Raw genomic sequence first — 23,205 nt, 5'->3', positions numbered from 1 at the left:
AAATGCACAACGATCTTATCTATGTGTACTATAATCTAAAATTGAGGCTTAAGTACATTGAAGAAGAAGTAAAGCTAAAGTATAATGATTTGCTCCAAAATAATTTTGTGCGGGATGATGAGGATCTGATGATTAATTGGCTTGAGGGCCAGCAGCGGAAGCCAGAGCTCAACGAGCTAACAAAGTTTAATCAAAGCAATGGAGGTTATGGATGAGAAAAGTGGAGAGGAGGTGAATTCATATAATTAGATTGGGGTCGGCCAAATTGGGTCCAAATCTTGGGAGGAGCGAGGTAATGAGTCGGGTCGAGTCAGGTCAAACCCGAAGCACCCACTATCTTAAGGATTTTGTAACTATTTGTTGGTGGTGACTTGAGGTCAACAATTTGAATTGGGCATTTGCCCAATTGCCATGCCCACCCTTCCTCCTAACAAGCTAGAGGTTCCTAGTTCAGGTCTTGGACGGTGCATCCCAAGTATTTGGACCAGGGTAATTTAAAACTGAATGGCTTTCCCGAGAAAAAAGGTTTAGTAATTGGTAGAAAGACCTGATTGTATCCTTACGTGGAACTGCTTGACCAGAGTGCATCATAACTGTATCTTGATTGGTTAATTTATTGTTACTAAAAGCGGCTTACTAAAAGAGAGGATGATGTACTTACCATCATTGACTAGGTTAGGTTATTTGTTCATGCAGTTCTACAAGATTTTGTATGGCAAGCTGGAGCATATCATCTGGAGACCAACAGAAGCAGCTGCTAAATCTTCGCTGCGCAGGACAGCAACTTGCAAATGTAATAATTAGTGCTTGTAGCTCATCCCATGCGCATCCACGGCCACGGGCCAATGTGAGAGGACCCAGTTGCTGCCGCCACCGTCATCCATCTGTCAAACCAGTTTGCGAGGTATTCAGGTGTATTTATATGAGGAGCATCATTCAGTCTAACATAGTAACGTTCTCACGCCAACTCAACACCCATTCCAATCAAATCATAAGAAAATCCTGCAAGTCATTCACTTCAAGCAATTGATAAAATTAAAATCAAACAACGGTTTGGGAAGAAAGGAGGGACTAATCACACTTCTCAAGAAGACCAACAGGTGCAATGGAGGTTGCAAAGGACAATGAAAAAAAGAAAGAAAACAAAACAAAGCTTTTAACATGCAACTCACATCTATATAAATAGCAGTAAAATTGAAAATCAACTCCACGTAAATGCCAACTAAGCAACAAACTGAACAGCCAACAGATCAATCTCCAAGAGTCATCATGCTTGTGAATCATCAACAGGCAATACACCTCGCAAATCAGCAAAATGTGGTTAGCATGCCCAGAAGATTCAAATCCACGGAAAGATTACAATGCCCAACATCATCACGACTTATCATACCAGACTACAGTTAAAAGTTGCTCGAGTTGATAAAGAGAAACTATTATTTCTTCCCATCACATGAAACAACCTGAATCTGATCACACTTTCATTGCTACCAGGACCATCAAGCATCACTCAGATCTAGGATCAACATTACAGTTATACTACAAATGTCTCCCAACGTTGAGCTAGCATAACACTCTGTGCAAGAGACCCCAGCTGCCTTCAAACATAATCCAAACAGGGTGCATGAGCACAAAACTCCAAATTCATAAAAACGAGATTAGAAAACACATTTCCGAATCAGTCTCGGACAACATATGAAAAATCATTAAACACCGGACATGTAACATAACACAAGAATTATTAATTATAAGAAAGGTTGCAAAGATTACAGTCCTCAGCCATCAGCCTGCAAAAGTAGGGCTTGGTGAAAAAAAAACAACCAAACTAGGATGTCATGGCACGCTCTAAGAATGTGCTGCCATAACCAAAGCCCCATGGATCTCAGGCATCCAAACAGAACTGCGCAAAAGCAACCAGTCAAGACCAACACTAACAAACAACCGCACAAACCCAACTGACACAGAGGACGTAAGCCCAAACTGGAACAACACCTACAAGACCTGACTGAGACTTCAGATGCAAGCTTGAACTACCAATGAGCCTTGGCCAGAACACCGGAGCAGCCATGGATGTCGCTACCCCCAGCGATACATAACCAGGACCCTATAAAAAACCCACTAAATATGAGATAAAAAAGAAAAGCAAAGACTCAAAGAAACCATTATGAACCAGGACCAGGTACAGTTGTAATCTAAAGAACCAAGGCCAGGATAGAGGAAAGCTAGCCAATTAGTGGCAGCAAAACACTCTGAAACAGGTTTCCCCTGTAAAAGAGGAAACTCTGCAAAAATTGAGGCTGGTCAGAGGTCCCTGAAAAACAACATGTCCTGTGACAAAGAAGAAAGCCCATTGCCCAAAACACGAGCCAAAAACTAACTGAAATTTCAACCCTGCTGATACTAATGCTGATTTTATGTGTCATCTCGTGCTGGAGGCCCCAATCATTGGACTGACTGGAGAATCTCCTGCATCCCTTCTTCCTCGGTCTGTCTTCTAGTAAAGGATATCACACCACCATAGCTTCTCCTCAAGTGCTCCAATCCCTTGAGTACTTATCAGGTTGCAGTTTTGAAGGTTCAGCCCTACTAGTGACCTGCCCATATTGCCCAAGAATGGCAGACTCTTTTGGGTCAGCCCAGAACATCCTGCCAGAGAGAGGACTCGGAGTTTGAGCTGCATAGCATACGCCAGGACAGCAACACCATGGTCACTAATCGTGCACCTCGACATATCAAGGTCATCAAGCAAAGAACAGCAGTCTGCAATTGCCAAGAGGCTCTTATCAGTAACATTCTTGCAACTTTCAAGATTAAGCATCTGGAGAGTAGTTCCATGTGCCTTTGCCAGTGCAGTAATGGCAGCATCAGTCAGATCCACACAGCCACTTAGATTGACAGTAACCAATCCCACTGAACTCTCAATCAGTGGCAGAAGCCCTGCATCAGTCGCACCAACTAGCCCGCTCAAATCTACATGCTGCAGCTGTGGGCAGATCTTCCCAACCACTGCTAGGCTAGTGCCAGTGAAACCTGGGCAGTCACGAATGGTCAAGGACCGAAGAGACATGCATGAAGGAAGCGGGGACGGGCAAAAACTTGTATCATTGATCCCAAAGCATTTCACCAAGGATAGTGCCCTGAATTTTGCATTGCAGCTAAGAAGAAAACCAAGAACACCAATGAGACTGATCCGGTTGCACTCCTCCAGATGCAGATTCTCCAGAGCCCTAGCTGTTTGAGCAAAAAGTTTCAGGCCAGAATCTGACAGGTAGCAGCACCTGCTGAGGAACAGCTGCTTCAGACTTGGGCAACCCTTTGCGATGGCTTCAAGGCCCAGATCGGTAACCCCGTTGCAGGAGTCGATGGTGATGGACTTCAATTTCTGCAAGCCAAGAGCATTGCTCATAACCCAGAATCCCCTCTCGCTCACATACTGGAGGCCGGTAAGGGCTAGATCAGCAACAGCCTTCCCATAGTGCCCAATGACAGCAAGAGACGCATCACTAATGTTTATGCTCTGAAGATCTATCCTTGCGAGGGAAGATGAAGCTGCAGAGACCAGGCTTGCAACTCCTCGGTCGCCAACACCAGGGCAGTCCTTGATAATAATAGATTTCAACTTTGGGCAGCAGCGGCCAATAGCATGCAGACCTTCGTTGCCGATGCTTGAGCAAGACTCTATCGTTAGCGATGTCAACTTGGGACACTTCCGAGCAACAGCTATCAAGCCCTTATCTGAAATTGAAGGGCACCTACAAAGGTCTAGCTTTTCCAGCATGGGGCATCCATTAGCAATCTCTGAAAGACCAACATCACTGATGAAAGGAATGTTCCACATCGACAGAACCCGGAGGGAAGGGCAAGCATGGGCAACTGCAGAGAGTCCGGTATCAGTTAGTGGACGAGTTGCATTGCTTCCTTGGATGTAAAGCTTTCCCAGCCCGCCATGGCCACCGACCCCAACAGCCATAGCAGCAAGTCTCACATCTGTGGCTTCCTTTGCTTTTAAGTACCGAGTTAGATATCCAGCCTTCTCAGGTTCTTCTTCCTCGTCTGTACTCACAGCATCGTTCAGATCTGGCAAAGGATTCTTCAACAAGTCGCCATTGCTGCTGCCGTTCTTCTTGTTAGCAGCGATCTCAGAAGCCCGGATGCTGCTCAGAAGCATAAGCCATCGCTTGGATACACAGGCAGAGTTGCTCCTCTCCCTGCTTCCTGGCAATCGCCTGAGAATCTCGAAGAGGCACTCATCGGGAAGAACGTCGATGGAGCAGAGCTTCTGCTTGGGCTTCTCAGCGCCCTTCTCCCCTCCTTTGAAGACGAAAGGAGCGGTGACCCGTGACCTCTTGCGAGGCGGGCAGAAGACATCGACGTTAGGAGCGAGAGACAAGAGGAGGCTCGAATCCATGAGGTTTGAGAAGAGAGGGCCCGCGGGACAGAGGTCATCGCTTCCTAAGAATTAGAAAGGGAGAAGGGAGGGTGAGGCCACTTCCAACAAATACGGCTCGCCAGGGGGTTTTAATTAAGAAAAAAACAGGAACGACGAATCAGTAAAAAAAAAAACCTAAATTCACCGTCGATCAATCCACCAAAAAAAAGAAAGAAAAAAAAGATCCATTACAGAGGAAGAAAGACCCACATAATTATCATCTGGAAGAAGCCAACTCGTGAGAGCCTAAAAGAAGACGATGAGATCGTTCTGCTTGAAAGTTAATAATCAAAACGACATAAATTCCAGATCTGCAAAACCATACAAGAAGAGAAACCATAGATCTACCATCCAGAGCTCAAAATTCAAGCCGATCCGCACCAAAGGCTTCTATACTCGACATAAATATACATACGCCAACAAGTTAAATCAAGCGCAGGCAAGAAAACAACAAAAATCATCGAGATGGAGAGGAACGATCTTAAATCAAAACCACAAAATCGATCGAGAAAGGAAAAGAGAATACACCAAAGAAAGTCCAAATCAAAGTAACACCCAAGTCGTACGGGAGGAGAACAGATCAACAGATCGAACAATCAATCCTGAATCAATACTTGACAATCGGATCTAATATACATCTTTTAATCGGATCAGATAGAAAGAGGTCTAGTTACGGGTCCATAGAGACATCAAGATAGCGGGGGGAAGGGAAGGCCGGGGGAATACCTCCATACTTGACGAGCGCTGGCATCGCTGCAACCCCAAGGAGAAGCCGAATCCAACCACCGAGGGAAACAAGAAAAGATCAACAAGAAGGAGGAGGAGCAACACCGCCGCCACAGGATCCGCGAATCCTTGGATCGCCGAGTGCATCACCGGGCAAGAATCCCCGCTCTCATCCAAGAAACCCTACTTTGATGGGGCAAAAAAAATAATAATAACGGAAGAGATGAGGAGTGCTTTTCTTTTAATTAAAAGAGAGGGGGGGAGTGATGAGATGGGATGAAATTAGGATGGCGACAGAAAAGAGGAGGAGGGGATGGATGGAGTGTGGGCCAGAGGAGAGCGCGGGCATGTGGGTGTGTGCGAGATGCTGTGCACCGTGGAGGCAGAGAGAGAGAGAGAGAGAGAGAGAGAGAGAGAGAGAGTTGAAGCGGTCGGGACGAGGACACGTAATTGGCTACAGGTGCATTGCATCCGTCTCGAAACCGCGGATTCGCACCACCTAACCCCATCGCATACACGGAATGTAGAAAAACCGGAAGAGCACCGCAACCCGCTCCCGCTCTTTCTTCTCTCCCATCGTCAGAAGCTCGGTACATCCCCCTTGGACAGGCCCGTCGACATTTTTTCTTTCTTTCTTTGCTTTCTAGTTTCTATCCCCCGCTCTCCTCCTCGTTGTTTCTTCCTTCCTTTACTTATCTTTTAATTTTATTATTGATTAGACCCGGTCCCACCCTGCAAAGCTTCGCTGCTATCCCCGCACCATTATTGCTTTCCCGGGTTTCATGATATCCCTCTTTCCGGCCAAAGAATGATTTACCCTCTTTTGCGAGTCAACCGTTAGGTCGCTTAGATGATCGTGGACGCATATTATCTACGCGATCTAACGGTTGACATCACAGAAAAAAAAATTAAGTTTTTTTTTTGAACAATCAAAAAATTAATTGTCTGTCACGACATATACAACCTAAAATTAATGGAGGACGTTAATGTCAGGAGCCCTGCCGGTGGGCGGGTCGCATTTCCTTCCATTGCTCCAGGAGGTGGAGGTAAAGATAAAAGTTTGATATAAATATGCGGAGAGGCTGGAAGGTGGGGATTGATTAAAACCGTAGCGTGTTTTGAATATGACTATGACCCTAAGTTCTTTCTTAAAAATATGATATGACCGATAAAATGGTTCCAAAGACCTCCCATATGAAGCATATATAGAAGAAAGACAAAAAGAAAAAAAGAAAAAAAAAAGAGCAGAACTCTATGAATGGAGACATATATCTCTCTCAAAGTTTGTATTATAATAACAAAGATGTGTAGTAATGATTTTTTTTTCCAAAAAATCACATATATATGAGTGCAAATTCATATATACAAAAAGGGGATAACATATATCAACTTTCAGGTTTTCAGCATAGAATTTTGGATATTTACCTTCAAATTTCAGAAAAGCCACGACTGATAGAGGATAAAGCAGTCGACAGTCAATAAGTTTTTAACTTATTCGAGCTACCGCCTAGCACTCGTTCAGGCGGTGTCACCTTTGCTATCTGGACAAACGGGCATGGGTTTGTTTGATTCCAGCTGGAATGCGTCCTCAAAAGATGAGTTAGATTATCCTAGAAGATGGAGATTAGTATCTTCTAATCTCCAAAATGAATATTCAGGCCATGGCTAGAATAATATAGGTGAGTGAAAAATGATCACGAGGTCATTTATACAAAGTCAGAATTTTGAAGGGACATAGGTATTTGGAGGGTATATAAATGCAAATAATCTGGAGGGTTTCGCATTCACTTCTTCACCCAAGACTGGTGGCGGCTGAACTCGATGCCGAAGTTTGCCTCTGCTATGTATATTTTAACAGATGAGGGACTGAGATGAAGAGAAAGAAAGGCCAGGAGCTTAATAGAAAAAGCAGGGACCGACCGGTGCAACACAAAATTCTACACCGGAAGCTAAGCTCCAAAAGTTTGCCTGGGTAATCTTAACGGTCCATGTTTTAAATTTATACATCCAAGTGGCGCAAATGAGTTTTAGCGGTGCAAGCTTAAAGAGCGAAGGATACAAAGAAAAGATAAAATAAAATAAGGATGCAAAACTGGTGTCCCGAGCTCTCTCTGAATTACAGGAGCTAACAATATGCCAAATTCAGCTGCATGGGGCAAGTGCCAGTTGATGCTCTTGACATATATATATTAACATCTTCCATCCAAACCGGCTTTTCTCGTCAATAATCCGGTGAGCTGCATGCAGCTGCTGCAGCTGCGCACGTCGATAAACAAACAATCCACTAAAAGACTAGAGAAGCCCGAGCAAGGCTACCATTCTATCTGTTTCTCTTTTTTTTTTTTTAAGACGAGGCCCCTTGTTTCTTTTCAGCTCCACTTGAAATATTTTATGAAACCATGGGGTTACATCAACCTTCCCCTTGCATTATACAAGTAACATGCACATTGTAGCTGTGCATGCATCATTGACAGTAATGTCTTCATTGCCACTTGATTGACATCTTATATTTATTACTTTCGAGAGGAAGGACTAAGATGCATGTACTAGATATGTCTCTTCAATCATGCTCGCGTCATGCTCCAGCCCTCTCGTCGCCATCCATTAGCGATATTAGTCACCAGAATCAGGTCCTGCCGGGCGTTCTCGCCCATTTATCACGACTTTTCGTACCCACATGCACCAACCCCCCCCCCCCCCCCCCACACACACACACACAAAAAAAAAAGAAAAAGAATCCAGCCTTGGATTGCTATACACGAGAGCCCAAGACTACAGGCCCCACGTGGCAAGCCCTTCTGATTTCTTTTCTCATCACTTTGGTGCTGAGGCAAAGCATCTCGATAATATCGGGTACCAAGAAAAACATAAAACAATTATATATATATATATATATATATATATATAAATAATAGAGAGAGAGAGGAGGAGGAGAGGGGGGGGGGGGGGCGCCGGGACCACACTTCTTCCACACTCAAATTTAATCAGATTTATAAATTAGATAATAAAACTTTTATATTAATAATTTTAAATTATTAAATGTAATTTACTGTTACTTACACATTAAAAATTATATGATTTGAAAAGTTCTAACTTATATATTAAATAATCCAAAAAAAATATTATTAAAATTATCTAAATTTTTTTCGAATAATATTAATGTTAGAAATCTTCAAATCATATAATTTTTAATATGTAAGCAATTTAGAGAAAGTAGGTCACATCTAATGGCTTGTATCATCGATGTAGGGTCTCCATTATCTGATCAATACCTGATTGGATCTGAGTGGAAAGTTTCTCGAGCATGCCAAGTCTAGCACTGTATATGTGTCGGGGCAGTATTAAAATTTAGAGAAAATTACATAAACATCCTCTCAACTTTAGGCCAATCTCAAAGACACCTCGTAAATTTTAAAAAATTTCAAATCAGTCTCTCAAGTTTGCAAACTATTCCAAACCGATTCTTCGACTTTACAACCAGTAGACACTGTGTTAGTCTACCATTTCAATTAATGAAAATGCCCTTCCCTTCTTTTAGCCTATTTCAACTTTAAGATTTATACAAGTGGATAAATAATCCATCAAACATATAGTCACTTTGAGATCTATGTAGGCGAATGAATATTCAGATAATTCATGCAATTACTTTGAGGTATGTGCAAATGGAAAAATATTTGGATTGCTTTAAGATTTGTGTAGAGTGGATGAATAATTCGATCATCCATTGATCGCTTTAATATATATACAGGTGGATGAATATTTGGATCACCCATCACACATATCTCAAAGTGCTCCAAATTCCTTTATTCATCCACCTGCATAGATCTCAAAATAACGAATGCATGATCTAGATATTTATCTGCTTGCATAGATTCAAAACAGCTGCGGATGATCTAGATATTCATCTATCTGCACAAATCTCAAAACAACCACGAATGATCCAAATATTTATCTATTTGCATAGATCTTAAAGTGTTCCAGTGGATGATTAGGATTATTCATCCATTGGCACAGATCTTAATGCATTCTTGGATGATATAGGCAAGTGGCTAATTTAAAATCGCTAAGACAAGATCAATTCGTCCCATACACTAGGTCTTTTCTACTTCCAAAAAAACTGGCTTAAGGTTACGAGTAACAATTTATGACCCTACATGTCAATCCGGCCTGCGAACGACCTGCTTTAAGCAAATTTTGATTTAACATAAATAGATTTGAATCATAAATGGATCAATCTGTTTAGGCCTATTTGTTAAACGTATTGAGTTCATAAATTGAGCCATTAAACATGTTTAAAAACTATTGAACCTATTTCTGACATGTTTAATCCGACTTACTTAATCTGTTTAAATCTATTTAACTCATTAAAAACTCGTCTAACCCGTTTAACCTAATTTGATCTATTTAATAAATAAATTAAATGGGTCAAATCACATCACGTGTTTAATAAATGAAACAGATTCATATTTGAAAATTTCACTTATTTAGTACACAAGTTGGATTTAAGTTGATAAAATTTTACTCTAACTCGTATCTGACCTGACTCAACCTAACCCGACTCGATTGCCACCCCTACTTAAGATACCCAATGCAAGTCTAAAAGATTTTGAAGTTCCATAACTCTCTTTATTATCTAATTATCAATATCTTTTTTTTCTAAGTTATGTTTTTACAAAAAATATTAAAGTGCAAGTACTAGAGGAGTCCAAGTGTTATAACAATTGAAATAGACAAAAAATAAAATAGACAAAAAAATAAAATTAATTTTTTTACGAGTATACCCTTCTAAATATATAAAAATACATAAATATCCTCACCAAATTGCTATTCATGTATACCCTTATAAATATTTATTGTGACATATCTATCTATTAAGAATATTTCAATTTTAACCACATCAGATGACTTACAAGTACAAAGAAAAAAAAACACAAAATAAGTATTTTATTAAAATATACATGTAAATATCAATTTTAGAAAGGTACAAATTTGAATATTTAGAAGATCCTCAAAAAATATAAAAATCAATCCATTGAGTCTATCATCACCAATACTCGTCCTATGACAAGATCTAAAATAGCGGTTCTCACATGTTTACTTTGCCATAATGTAATGATATCAATGGATACATATCAAAATGATATTATTTAAAAGAATATTAAAACTACCAACAACATTTGATAAGATTGATGTGCATTTGAAGCTATCCATACTGGTATGTAATATGGTATTCTTAGGTTTGCCACATACCCCTAGTTGCGAACCAAAATTATTCCGACCTGAGCATGTAATCTCAACATTCAGAGTCCAAATCATTGTCAAGCACACAGGAAACCTCCCAAACACCTGCATTACAATTTCAAGCAGAAGGCAAACCCCTTCGGACTTGGCATGGCAACAATAAGACACAGAAGGCTGTGGCGGGACGGCAAAATGGATCATAGACTCGGCATCAGCAAGGTAATTTCTACAAGCATGCCACGGAATAGCTTTGTGCTAAGCAGAATGTGATGCCGCCGGTCTAACAACTTGCCAATCGGCGAGCATACAAAAACACTAAGCAGGGCGAAGCCTGTTTCAGAGCTTACAACGATGCTGGGGAGGTAACTTGCTACAGGAGGAACGTAAAGGGAAGGAAAAAGGAGGGACAAGATATCAGTGGTAGCGTACATGTAGCAGTTGATGTGGAAGAAGGATACCCATCGTCATCTAGTATTATCAAAGACCATCTATAGGAGTCCCCATCTGCTTGACAGTCCACACAACGTCTAAAGCAACTTGTTTCGCCTAATCATACAGACCCTCCTGCTCCCAGATGTCCACAAGGAAATCTACCATCTCCTGCCACCACAGAATTATAACAAGCAAAAAATATCAGATGCCAGAAATGTTGTCTTCAGCTATACAGCCTAATGCATTGCAAGTTAAAGATCTTACAGATAGAGGGATGGGCTGTGGAAATGGCTTGTTGGTCCCCAGCAAACTGTCATATGTTGCATTCCAACTGCAACCACAAATGTTAAAAAGTTTGATACAAGAAATCTAAAAGGGAGCAAGAAATTCGCAGTATATTCTTTCTTCCAGTTACAGAAAAGATTTCTATCTTTAGCAGCTTATGATCCAACCTGATTCAAGAGAACAGCTAATGATGAAATGATCTTTATGAGATAGGATCAGCAAAATGCAGCCACTTTTACAGATGTAGGCTACTTAAACATGGATCAAGGAGCTGGTCCAGATTGTCTAAAGCAGGCAGAGCACTTTGGACCAAGGAAAGTTGGCAACCATTATAATATTACCTAATCAAAGTACAGGGTACAGAGTATTTGATACGACATGCTAGTGGAGATACGGCTCTTTATTTAAAGAATTATTTTCGTGCTTACGTCATTTGCTTTCGCGTCCTTTACTCATTCATTTTCTTTTATCCCGGAATGTTCGGCCGAACATGTACAAGCTCCTTCTAATGGAAAAAGAAAATGGAAAGATTTATAATCTCGAGAACCTTTCAACACCGCGGGGCGATTTCCTTTTGAGCCCACTTCCATACTGATTGGAATAGCCCAAAATGCACCTTTCCCCGCTTTTTCATGGTAAAAATTCTAATTAAGATACATTATTAACTTAGAAGTTCTGTTGTTGCTGGCATTCACAAAATTTATTAGCAGGGAGACCCAGGATGCACCTATGGTACTTGCATTATCCACAATCATGACAATAGAAAAAGGTGCTCCATAGAATACTTCATTCAAGTACTACAATTTCTGGGTATAGCAAATATCCTCTATGGTGTTGCCTAGCTGATACCCAACAACAAAAGAGCTTCTTCAATCTCTCAGAACAGGCCTTGTTTCCCAGACCATATGTCAACAATAATTGCATAAAAGCCATTGCCATTTTGGCTTTCATGTTCAACTAGCATGAAAACAACCTTTTTGACAGTAGTTTTTATTAAAATGCATCACTTACTGAAAACAGCATTTGCTGAACAGATCAATATGTGACGCGGATGGAAGGAATAATTATGTGGCAGGAGGATTGAAAAGAAGATACGTGATATGTGGAATGAGTTTATTTTGCTGGCTTTGCCTTCCTTACATAATATGTAAGGAATTGATAAGCGATTCCTCCAGGCACAGGTGCTCTGAGGTGGTTGATACACTGCAATGAAACCCATCAGAGTCTTCTGAAACATGCTAAATATAGCGTGCAACTAATTTGACATAGCCTCCTAACCTTCATTAATAAATGACAATGAAAGACCTTAATAAAATCCATCAACAAAGTAAAAAACCATATATCTCTTCACTGAGAACTCATCAAAAATCGAAATGAGCAAACCAAACACACAAGTAAAATGATATCAACAGGTTCACTCGCAATAAATTTTATTCTTACTGCAAAACCCTAAGATAATTGTTTTTCATAAAATGAAAATATAAGTTTAAGAACATCACAAAAAGTCTCATATCTACTGGCTATAGGGATAGAATAAATTTCAGGAAAACTATGATGGCATAGAACTAAAAAATATTTCCATCAAAAATAGGGTTTCAGTTCCAGGTATTTTTTTAAAAAAGTCAGTTAGAAAGCAGATAATATTATTGGATATATAGCATTTTGAAATAAATTAAATCTAAAGGATGCCTAGAAAAGTCAGATCTCCTTTCTAGAGCCAAAAATAAGGGTTTCACTAGCTTCTAAACAAGAACAAACAGATCTAGAAACCAAGAATTGGGTTGTTCGGTGTCTAATATTTGAAATCTCATAAAAGATCTATAGTGAAGTGCAAAAAAGAGAGAAATCTTCCACATATAATGACTAAGGAGTGGCTACAATTCACGTTCAATACCTCTGTAATTTTTATGTGTCATTTAATAATTATCTAAAAACATCTATAGCTTGGAACAGTTTTGAACAGTTTTGTTTGGTTGAGCTATATACACAATAAAAAAGCATATTTTGTATCCATAGATCAACTATTTTTTACCTTGATGGAACAGTAATGGTTTCATCTTGAATTCTGTTGTAGCATACTTCCATTAATAATATAGATAATGATAGCAACATTCCCAAAGCTCTGATGGTATGTCCCATCGAGTTTGCAGCCAGGCCTCACCCAATCTAATTTGCAATTATTCTTCACCCCCATGTGGATCAGATCATATGGGGTCCTATCTAATCCCCGTACTCTCTCTCTCTCTCTCTCTCTCTCTCACACACACACACACACACACACACACACTCAAGTCCAAATGCAACTCCCAATCTATCCTCAAAGTTCTGGACCTAGGGCAGAGTCACATAGGCACCAAGGAGGGTCATGCGCCCTTGGCACATGATTATTTCTTTAATAGGGCACATGATTAACCCCCTAAGTCCAAAACTTTTATCTAATGTGCCCCCCCCCCCCCCCCCCCCCCACACACACACACAAAGTTTCAAAATAAAATAACTCAAAATAACTTGCATTGTTAGACTTCCACTACTTCTTAAAGTGATCCTTTGACTCTTTCCCACATTTAATCTCGGAATTTTTGAGATCCCATGACCAAAGATATTTCTCATTCCAATAACTGCTATTGAATAGGCACCATATCTCCTTAGACTCTAAATAGTCAATTTCAAGAGATTTTTATCCATGTCAAGGACTAGAGACTAAATTACTAAAGGTATCTTACTTGGTGAATGTTGATTGAGATTATCTCCCTTGCTCACGGCCCACACTGACTCTCTTACAATCTGTCTTGAAAATGTTTCAGGTTCTTTTGATAGAAATCATGGGCTTTTCCTAGAAAAAATACGTGCCTCTCCAAGACATTTTTTTTTTTTAATTTAATAGCCACACCCCCAAACCCCACCCCCCGGAAAAAAAAAGATAAAAACATTTGACTTCCAAAATAACCTGGTGCTGCATGCATCAGTATATAATACACACATGCACATATACATACATACAAACATCAATATCCATATCCATAACCATATACATACGTACATACATATATGTGTATTATATACTGATGGATGCGCGCGCGCGCACACACACACACACACACAGACAGACATATATATATATATATATATATATATATATATATCGACTGTGGTTGCCAGCATATTTACTCTAAATCTGCTGAGCGGTAAATACAATATGACTTTGGCTACTCAAAGGTAATAAAATGCAACTAGCATGGTACAGAAAATTAACATACATACCTTAATTCGGGTTCTCGGACCTGTTGCAATTGGGTCTCAGGTCTTCTATTTCCAATCCATTGCTGCCTGGTTTGATTCCAGAGAAGAAGACCTGCAATATATATGTTCCAATATAAAATATAAAAGCAAAAGCACATCTATTTCCATAAGATCAACGAGCACATAATATTATTTCCATTTCTTGAGTAGCATTTATAGCAAAAAAAAATTATATCATTTGCTTGCATGATTTTTAACCCAAACTAAGATTAATTTTGGTAGCAAAATTACCTAAAATTTCCCAGAGATGAAGTTCACATGTAACTGTAGCACATCTCATGTAGTTCACTTATTCCTAGATGCTTCCATTTCCATGTGCAAACACTTAATTCAATATCATGAGGGAAAGATATTCAATGACAGCTTAAAATGATTATAAGATGAGGAGGAGGGCATACTGTGCAAACACTAAAACTACAAGGAACTTCCAAGAGCATGGCCATGTTTGTCAGCGACAGCAGATCATAGTCTTTCTAGTTCAGGTAAAAAGGACTGGCTTTTTGCCAATCTTTATTTTTTGTTGGTCATCAAGATACCAGCAACACAATATTTAGAATGAATGACAAACACCAAATCCTCTCAGAGAAATTTCTATCAATTTTCTTTGTTTCTTTCAAAAGGAGAACATGAGTAGCCTTTCTGTTGATCATTCTTCAGACGCATCCCATCCTCAGGAATGGAAGAGGATGTGAAGAGCAAAGTGAACAAGTAATGAGTAACTACCCTTGCTACGCCATGTAGAAATTGTAATACAAGATCCGAAGATTAAATTTTCCCTTACCATGATTTATAAATTCGGAAGGGTTGCTGGTGCTTCCTGCTCCATGGTGATCAAGGTTCTGTGTTGATATGCTAATTGAAGAGATGCTCCTTTGAGATTGCACACCACTGTTTTCCATCTCATATGTGCTCGTACTCCAAAAATCATCAGACACGCTGGGTTTTTTTATTGTCCGGCCTTGGATTTTCAAACCCTTTGATGGTTCGTCAACTGCAATAATTGGAGTGGGCTTAGCACAGCATCCAAGACAACCTCTGCTCTGTTACAAATCAGGTTTAACCAAGTAAATGATTAGAATCAGTTGTAAAATATATATATATATATATATATATATATATATATATATATTGATAAAATATATAAACAGAAAATGAAAGAAACATCACAGAGACATTCAAAAATAAGCATTTGCTTTAGTCAATATCTTCTTTCATATGACTATCTTGTGTGCATGTGTGCGTGCGCGCGTGAAGAGAGAGAGTTTGCTACATTTGATGGATCTCCACTCAGAACCGGTCAAATCTGGATCGGATAATGAGATCCCACATCGATAATCCAAGCTGTTATATATAATCTACTATCTTTAAACTGCTTATACTCCAAAAATCATGTGATTTAAATATCTGTAGTCTATACATCAAGTAGACAAAAAATTAAATAGTTTAAATAATATTAAATAATAATTTTTTTTTATTGCTTGATACATAGGGTAGAAGTTTTCAAAACATATATTTCCGATGCACAAGCACTTGACACATAGGCTAGGAGTTTTCAAATCATATATTTCTGATGCACAAGCAGTCAAGAGATGGTAGATCACATCCAGCAGCTCGGATTATCAAGGAGAAACCCTACTGTGCGTATATATGTATTAATATATACCTTGTGTGTGTGTGCTTTAGGATGCATGATGCAACTTTTCATAGCCCTCTGTGGGTGCTTCACGATACACATTTAATAGAGATTTTCATTATTTCCTCAAATTTCATGGCTAAGCTTGAAATATTTGTAATGAAGAACCTATCGATCCATCTTAAGCTGAGAATGGAGATCCATCTTGCCCTCAGACTCTCTATAAGTACCCCCACCCCGAACAACAAGGAAATCGGCTTCATCCCAGACCAGGTCCTCCTCCCCATCAGCATATCATAGTCGTCTAAGAAGGTAGACCAAGTTCTACTGAAGATGGTTTCAACAAAAGCACCGACTTTTTTTTTCTCCTTTTCTTTTGTTTTTTGAAAATAAAAAAAAGAAAAACAGGCACATAAATATCGCAACCACGAGGATTCTTGGCCTCGGCTTCGAAGCCAAGAAGGTGGAGATCGAGAGGCGAAGGGGGAACGGAAGCAAAAGAAAAGGAAAAGAAGGGAAGAACCCCGAAGAGATCCGATGAGAGAGGAGATGAGACGACGCTAATTACCCCATGCAGGCGAGAAGCTGAGAGATCCAAGAAGACGCAGATCTGCTGAGAAGCATCTAGCATCCGGACCGAGACCCACCGTCCACGAGCACCGCCGGATCTCCGCCCACCATGCCAGGTCCGTCCTGCGATCGGATCCGGGAAAGGACTTAGACCTAGATTTAGGGGAAGAGGGAAGAGGTCGGCGAGATGGGGATGATCCCCAACTCCAGAGCTCTATTTTTTAAATCTCAAATCGAAAAGGAACGACGGGCAACAAACAAATTAAATAGAGGGGAATTGCTCCCACCTTCCCTTGTTCCACCTGAACCGATCGCCTCGGCTCCTTATTCGTGATATATTTATTCCTCCGTTTTCCTTAAGTCGATATAATTGTTTTTGGTTTTTAAACGGATATTTAAAGGAATAAAATGACGATAATGTAATGGATCGATGGGCGACGCACCAGGGGCTCAGTTGACGTTTCAGTTACTGGTGATTACGTTGACCCACCTTCGCTTCCAATCGAATTTCGACATGACATCGGCAGTAGGAAACGCGAGTATGAGAAAGAAACGTGCGAATCCACGCACGCCACCCACGCCGGTTAGCTCCAGAGAAGTCGGTGCCGTCAATCTCTCTCTCCCTCTCCCCCCATGGTCATAAAGACTTCCGGCTCCGGCGGGGCGCGTTCCCGCCCGTATCTCCTCCACGACGCTGCGTCGATGCGTGCCAGAGAAACATATATAAAACGGTTCGACATTCTTGTGTCTGGTATTTGGGGCAAAAAAAAACGTAGCGTTTTGCTTGACGAATGTCACTAAAAACAAGCTCGCCAAAAATTTAAATTGAATGAGCTCTGTCCAAATAATTGTTTCTTTACATTTTATATTAGTCATAAATAACAGGTTCTAAAATTTAAAACGTGACTTTTATGAAAAAGGAGGAGGAATTTTTCCGTTCTTCATAAAATCTACTCTATAGGCAATCATATTTTATAATTATCCGTTTTAGAAAAACTTTGAAATAATCGGAAAAAAAAACTTTGAAAACTGGATCCTTTTCAAGAAATCAATTATTATTCTTGATCTAAATTATAATTTGAAATCGTACAAATTATAATCGGGATAATATTGCATCAACACTTGCTTGATACCGGCAAATGGTTGAGATCAAACGTTGATCGATATCCATGTACAACAACTGACATAATTTAAGGCCCCCGATCCCGAACTTCTTTTTCTGAAATAGAACTTCACTCTGAAAAATAACGGACACAGAAAAAATAGTTTGCTCGGTGAGCGACAAGTAATTCAGGTACACGAGTGCTTACCCCTGCATCCAACCCAAGCCCAGTCAACGGACACGACCCAAACAGCAAAAGCACAAAGCTGCTTAATTAGCAAAAAAACAAAAAAAACAAAAACATAAAACTTCTTCAAATCTCTCTTACAAAGACTTGGGGTTTTTTTGACCAAAAAAAAAAAAAAAGACTTGGGCTTTAATTTTAATTACAGTGAATGATTTAACATGGAGGACTTTTGGATTGATGTTTTGGCACGCCAAAGAGAGGAAGGAAGGCAATCAGTAAAAACCGGCATTCCAAGGCAAGCAATCTTGGAGAATTCTATTGTGCAAGAGCCAGGACCATCCGATTCGCCAGCATTACCCGAGCCCGTCGAACCTTCGATGACAAGCAACGACCCTTTTTTTGCGAGCCTGCTCCATCTCCAGCCGCAGGGTGGCGAGGGCCTTTGTTGGAAGAGGGGACGAGGAGAATTACGGTGCCGGAGACCGCCATGGCAGTGGCCAAGACCACCCCATGACACCCCCTTAGAGAAGATTGTGATTATTTGCTGCAAGATGAATGCTATCTAGGAGAGGCTTGCTGGTTTCGTCTCTCTCTTGTTTAAAGTCTTTGGATGGCGTAGGAGGACGTGAAAAATTTATTATAGAGCGAGATTCTCCAATAGTCTGCACCACGCCTATCACAAATGCTCATTTGCGTGGGTTCTATTCATCAAGCGTTCATCCCGATAATTAGCTCATAGAAATGTTTGTCTGTGATTGGCATGGTGCATCGTTCCTGTAGACTGCATTTGCCCGACTGTCCTACGTGGCCAACACCGCCTCATGCTCAAAAACCTCAGAGTCCATTAGCTTGATCAAAATCTCCTCTTCCAGGCAATCAACCAAGGAGCAAAATTGGCAACATTTGGCGCCGGCAAATCAGAAGCTGGGGGGTGTGGCGGTCCCAAAAGAGAAAAACGACGAAGACAAATAAGACAAAAAGAAGAAAAAGGAAGAAGAAAGAAGAAGAGTTTTTGATCAGCAGCCACCTCTATTCTTTTGTCTCTCTCCGATTCTCTCTCTTATATCAGAGCGCAAGCTTTTCGACCCTTCCACACCCCTCCCATAAATCCTCACCTCCCATCATCCTTTTAACAAAAATCATAGCTGAAATAGTTTTCTTCCACCATTAAATCTATGAAAGATGGAGAATATTTTGATCATTTTCCAGTTTCCATTAACGGCGAAAGAAATAATTATGAGATCTAATTAAAAAAATAAAAAATTTAAGATCTAAATATTTCTCGCTCCAACTTGAAAGGATATTGTTGAAAAAAAAAAATTTAAACTTAGACTAACCCATTGCTCACCCACGAAAAATCTCCGGGAAAATGCTACAGCGTGGGATGGCCGTGTTCTCCCTCCACTCGTCGCCACTATTGCGTGCGCCCTTCATAGCTCGCTTCGCCAATCGTGCGCTTGCTGCTCTCGTCATCGCTTTACCCACCACATGGTATGCTCCCTCCGCCACCTGCTGTTGCAGCCCCCCGCCGCTCGCCGCCGCCGCCACGTTGATGATGAGATGATTTCCAAAGGACTAATGGGCCATGGGTACAACATCAAACCTGCAACATACCCATGCTCCCCGGTGCGGCTCCCGGCCCATTCTGATAAGCCCAAGCGGGCTCAACGTGTCCGACGTCGGCCTGGACTCATGCAACCATGCCACAAATGGGTTGGTGCATGCCTGTGAGACTCGGTGGGAGCACCTCGCCCTTCCGAAATCAAATCCGACTTTTCTTCCGGAGTTCGGACGCAGACCGCAAGGAGAGAGACCAAATCCATACCGACTTCCTCGATTTATATCAGACTCCCTGTGAGACGCACTTTAACAATGTTCTTGTTCAAAAAATATATATGATTTTTTTTGGTCGCTTTCTTGAATGCATTTGCGGTGCGTTTACGCACAACAAGAAACAAGAAACTCAATTCCATCCGCAGAACGAAAAAATAGATAAGAAATCCTTCCTCATAAATTGGAAGTACTCTTTTAACTTCCAGGTAACTTTCCACAGATAAACCCGAACATTAGTCGAGAGACAAGATAAGCTGTTTAGTTAATGGTAGTTATAGCTCTCATTATTTTTGCGAAAGTATAAATTCTCATATTCCCTCCATTTACTCCCTACTGTCTCTATCAAATGTGACAAAACCTAGCAGTCAAATTGTCTTTTTTTTTCCATAATAGAACTCATTGATATTAAAAAATAAATAGTAGATTCAGCTGATATTAAATAATGAAATCAGACAGCTAAATTTTCTTGGACGCAAAAGACCTAAAAACAAGTTGAGGAGCTGCAGAAAATATCATATAGCTTGAATTTATGTCAAAATAGCTTCTACGCACGTATCATACAATAGCAGTATGAAATATTCTCTCGGAACAGCTGATTTTGAGCTCATAAGTGTTCTAGCCAGACCGTTCACTGCAAGAGCTGAAACCAAAAGATGCAAGCTCCAAAGGTCAAAAAGTTTGCGAATCAGCAGTTAAATTCAGTTAGATAAAATCAAGTGGAAGAAAGTTTTAACTCTCTGAAACATAATCCACATTCAAATTATACAGCAAGGATTTTTTTTAAAATGAAAATAATACGGTCAGTTCAAAAGAAGCCCACAAGTATGGTCGGCTGCTGCTATAAGGGGCACCACCAATGAGCAAAGGTAGACCCTCCTGGTTCAGAATAGCCCCAAGTACCATCAAATCTAATGATCAACGTCATGTAGCTGTGGGAGGGGATGGTGACAAGCAACTTATGGCACATCTGCAGTTGTCTTGCATGGATGGCAAGCATTACCACACAGAACTAGTCGTGAATTAACAACATATGTCTTGGTGCATCCCATCATGAACAAAGGAAGAAGAGTAAAGAAGATATGTCTTCAGCTCACTCCCTAACCATTTCTCAAAGAAAATTTTATCCATATCATCATATGCCAAATCATTATTATAAATCTAGCTTACATCTATCTTCAGACGTCAAACACTAGTCTTAAAGGTTACAATAAATCTGTCAAAGAAAAAAAAACTATAATCAACAAGGAATGCGGGTCACTAGCAATCTTATACAGACTCCTGATAATCCATGATTGTAGATGAAGATAATCCATGAAAATTTTGATAACAATCTTATACAGACTCCCGATAAGGCTAGCCAGTCAACAGTTTTTCACGTCACTAGCAACAGATAGTGCATAACTAATTTCAAAAACTCCTAGGCAGGCAGTTGCAGACTTGCAGTTGTAAAGCATGCAGAATGACATTTCTTTGCAAACTTAATAACAAAGTTATCTCAGAGATATAAACTAGTGGTCCATGAGTGAAATGGCAAATATCTAACAGATTTTTAATATTAAAATAATATTCTCAATTCATACAAAGTGCTCTTAATTATTTCATGTCTGTAAGCAGCCGTATTTGGACACCACAAGCAGTAAAGGAATGATTTACCAAGCATCACTGCATTTTTATTAAATTCCCAAAACTGGAGAAAGGAATGCCAGCCCCTAAGGACTCCAAGGAATTATTTGAAGTTTGAGCACTCAATAAATTTAACATGCAGCAAGTGCAGACATACAAATCAACACAAGCATAGAAATGAAATATGAAGACTGTTCTTTTTGCTCCATTAAACTCCATGATATCTGACAAAGTTAGAACTGCAATAATATTATTTTAGAGAAAAATCCCTTCAATAAAAACTATAATGGAACTTAGACATGATTCAACTCTCTCTCTCTCTCTCTCTCTCTCTCTCTCTCTCTCTGTGCGTGCACACAAACACACGTGCATGTGTGTGTTTGTGTGCACGCTCGTGCACATGCATGCATACATATGCTGTGATGAGTATGAAAAACAGAAAGAAGGCCAACATTTGTGGATGGCCAACAAGCTGAACATAATTTCACTTTCCATCAGCATGATATGGAATCCCAATCAGACCAATAATTTCTAAAAACAAAAATGTCGGTCCAAATATCTTCAGAAAATTTGCATCTAGAATCAATATCTCAACCCTTTTTAGGAGGATTGGTGCATGTAAGAGTTTAATATAATTGAAATAAAACTAAAGCTTAGATCTTTTAAGTAAGACTGAAAATGGATCGCATACTGGTATCTCCATATTTGTATCCATATTTTTTAACGAATATGAAAATCGATACGGATATTAAATGAATACCAGTATCCATATTTGTTCTAAACATATATTGATACAAAAAAGATGTTAAGGATATCCATATTTGTCTTGAGTGGATACGGATACAAGTTGGATATTAGTTATATCCATATTTTTTCTGTCCAAATATGGATATAAGTCAAATATTGTTAGGACATAAATCGGATTTTTAGTGGAATTCAATGATGAAAAATGATATTAAGTATATAATCATAACGGATGATAACATAATTCACTATACAGATCATGTGACACAATATAATTATATATTTAAGACATGACTATTAAACCTATATGGAGATTGACCTGGACAAGAGCAAAACTTACTAGTTTGACTATATTTGTATTAAAATATTAAAAATTAAATTTATTTAAAGTAAAAATATAATATAAAAATATTAATAATCTTCTGTATCAAATATTATCATTAATCTTTAGTTATAGCATAAATAAAAAAAATAATCATGAATTATCTAGTTTTTAGAGCGCTTGTAAGAAAAATTATAAATAAATATAGTAGTCCACAAAAGTTACAAATATTTATAAATATTTTTAGTCAATAAAATTTTCATAATATCTATAATTAATTTTTTTATTTTTATCATAGAACAAATATTTTTATAGAAAATAATGTTTAATTATGAAATATAATAATATGCATTAAATAGTTACTTAATAATCTGAATATTTTTTAATAAGTAAAAAGAACTACCCACTTAAATTAGATGCAGGGTTGTAATCTAGTGGTTGGGTGCTTGTGTTTTAACTAAGATGTTTCAGGTTTGAATGCTAGGGTTTACAATTTATTTTAAAGAATTTTTTACCTTAAAAGAGGCACCTTGTTATACGAATATCCGAATCCGAATTCGGGCAAATTAAGTATCCGAATCTAGATCCATATCCAGCAGATTTATGTATTAAATATACGGATGCAATCGAACCAAAAAAATGGTATCCAAATCCGACTTGAATCAAATATGGAAACGGATATGGCGAGATTATACCGACCTGTTTTCAGCCCTATTTTTGAGAGACAAAATTTTCACATAAATTGGTGTAATTCAAATTGGTACATGCCATCAAGCAAATA

At 39.3% G+C, this 23,205-nt stretch overlaps 2 protein-coding genes across 7 annotated transcripts; both read right to left on the bottom strand.

The window, feature by feature from the left end:
* Nucleotides 1–1,719: 1,719 nt before the first annotated feature.
* Nucleotides 1,720–5,946, bottom strand: LOC103718531 (EIN3-binding F-box protein 1-like). Its single transcript, XM_008807401.6, has 2 exons — nt 5,153–5,946; nt 1,720–4,449 (listed from the first exon to the last, which is right to left on the bottom strand). Exons 1-2 carry the CDS (start codon nt 5,175–5,177, stop codon nt 2,492–2,494), a joined length of 1,983 nt encoding a protein of 660 aa, XP_008805623.1. The 5' UTR covers nt 5,178–5,946; the 3' UTR covers nt 1,720–2,491.
* A 4,521-nt stretch (nt 5,947–10,467) lies between these two features.
* On the bottom strand, nt 10,468–17,037 carry LOC103718530 (uncharacterized). 6 transcript variants are annotated; one of them, XM_039130522.3, is made up of 6 exons: nt 16,901–17,037; nt 16,612–16,736; nt 15,192–15,450; nt 14,372–14,462; nt 11,090–11,156; nt 10,468–10,993 (listed from the first exon to the last, which is right to left on the bottom strand). In XM_039130522.3, exons 2-6 carry the CDS (start codon nt 16,672–16,674, stop codon nt 10,940–10,942), a joined length of 534 nt encoding a protein of 177 aa, XP_038986450.1. In that variant the 5' UTR covers nt 16,675–16,736; nt 16,901–17,037; the 3' UTR covers nt 10,468–10,939. The 6 variants fall into 6 exon arrangements, with proteins under 6 accessions (XP_038986450.1, XP_038986453.1, XP_038986454.1 ...); XM_039130525.3 differs by having other exon boundaries at nt 15,192–15,445; XM_039130526.3 differs by having other exon boundaries at nt 15,192–15,445; nt 16,612–16,766; nt 16,901–16,981.
* Between the last annotated feature and the right edge of the window lie 6,168 nt (nt 17,038–23,205).

Source organism: Phoenix dactylifera, chromosome 12 (assembly GCF_051530095.1).
Source record: "Phoenix dactylifera cultivar Ajwa chromosome 12, Ajwa_hap1_PhDact_Kaust_v1.1, whole genome shotgun sequence".
NCBI lineage: Eukaryota > Viridiplantae > Streptophyta > Magnoliopsida > Arecales > Arecaceae > Phoenix > Phoenix dactylifera.
This window is presented reverse-complemented; position numbering and strand designations above follow the sequence as displayed.

Coding starts and splice junctions, on each gene's coding strand:
- LOC103718531 (XM_008807401.6), bottom strand. CDS start 5,177: ATGCCAGCGCTCGTCAAGTATGGAG. Junction 4,450..5,152: donor AGCGCTCGTCAAGTATGGAG/GTATTCCCCCGG, acceptor TCTAATTCTTAG/GAAGCGATGACCTCTGTCCC.
- LOC103718530 (XM_039130522.3), bottom strand. CDS start 16,674: ATGCTAGATGCTTCTCAGCAGATCTGCGTCTTCTTGGATCTCTCAGCT. Junction 11,157..14,371: donor GTCCGAGAACCCGAATTAAG/GTATGTATGTTA, acceptor TTGTGGTTGCAG/TTGGAATGCAACATATGACA. Junction 10,994..11,089: donor CACAGCCCATCCCTCTATCT/GTAAGATCTTTA, acceptor CTGTGGTGGCAG/GAGATGGTAGATTTCCTTGT.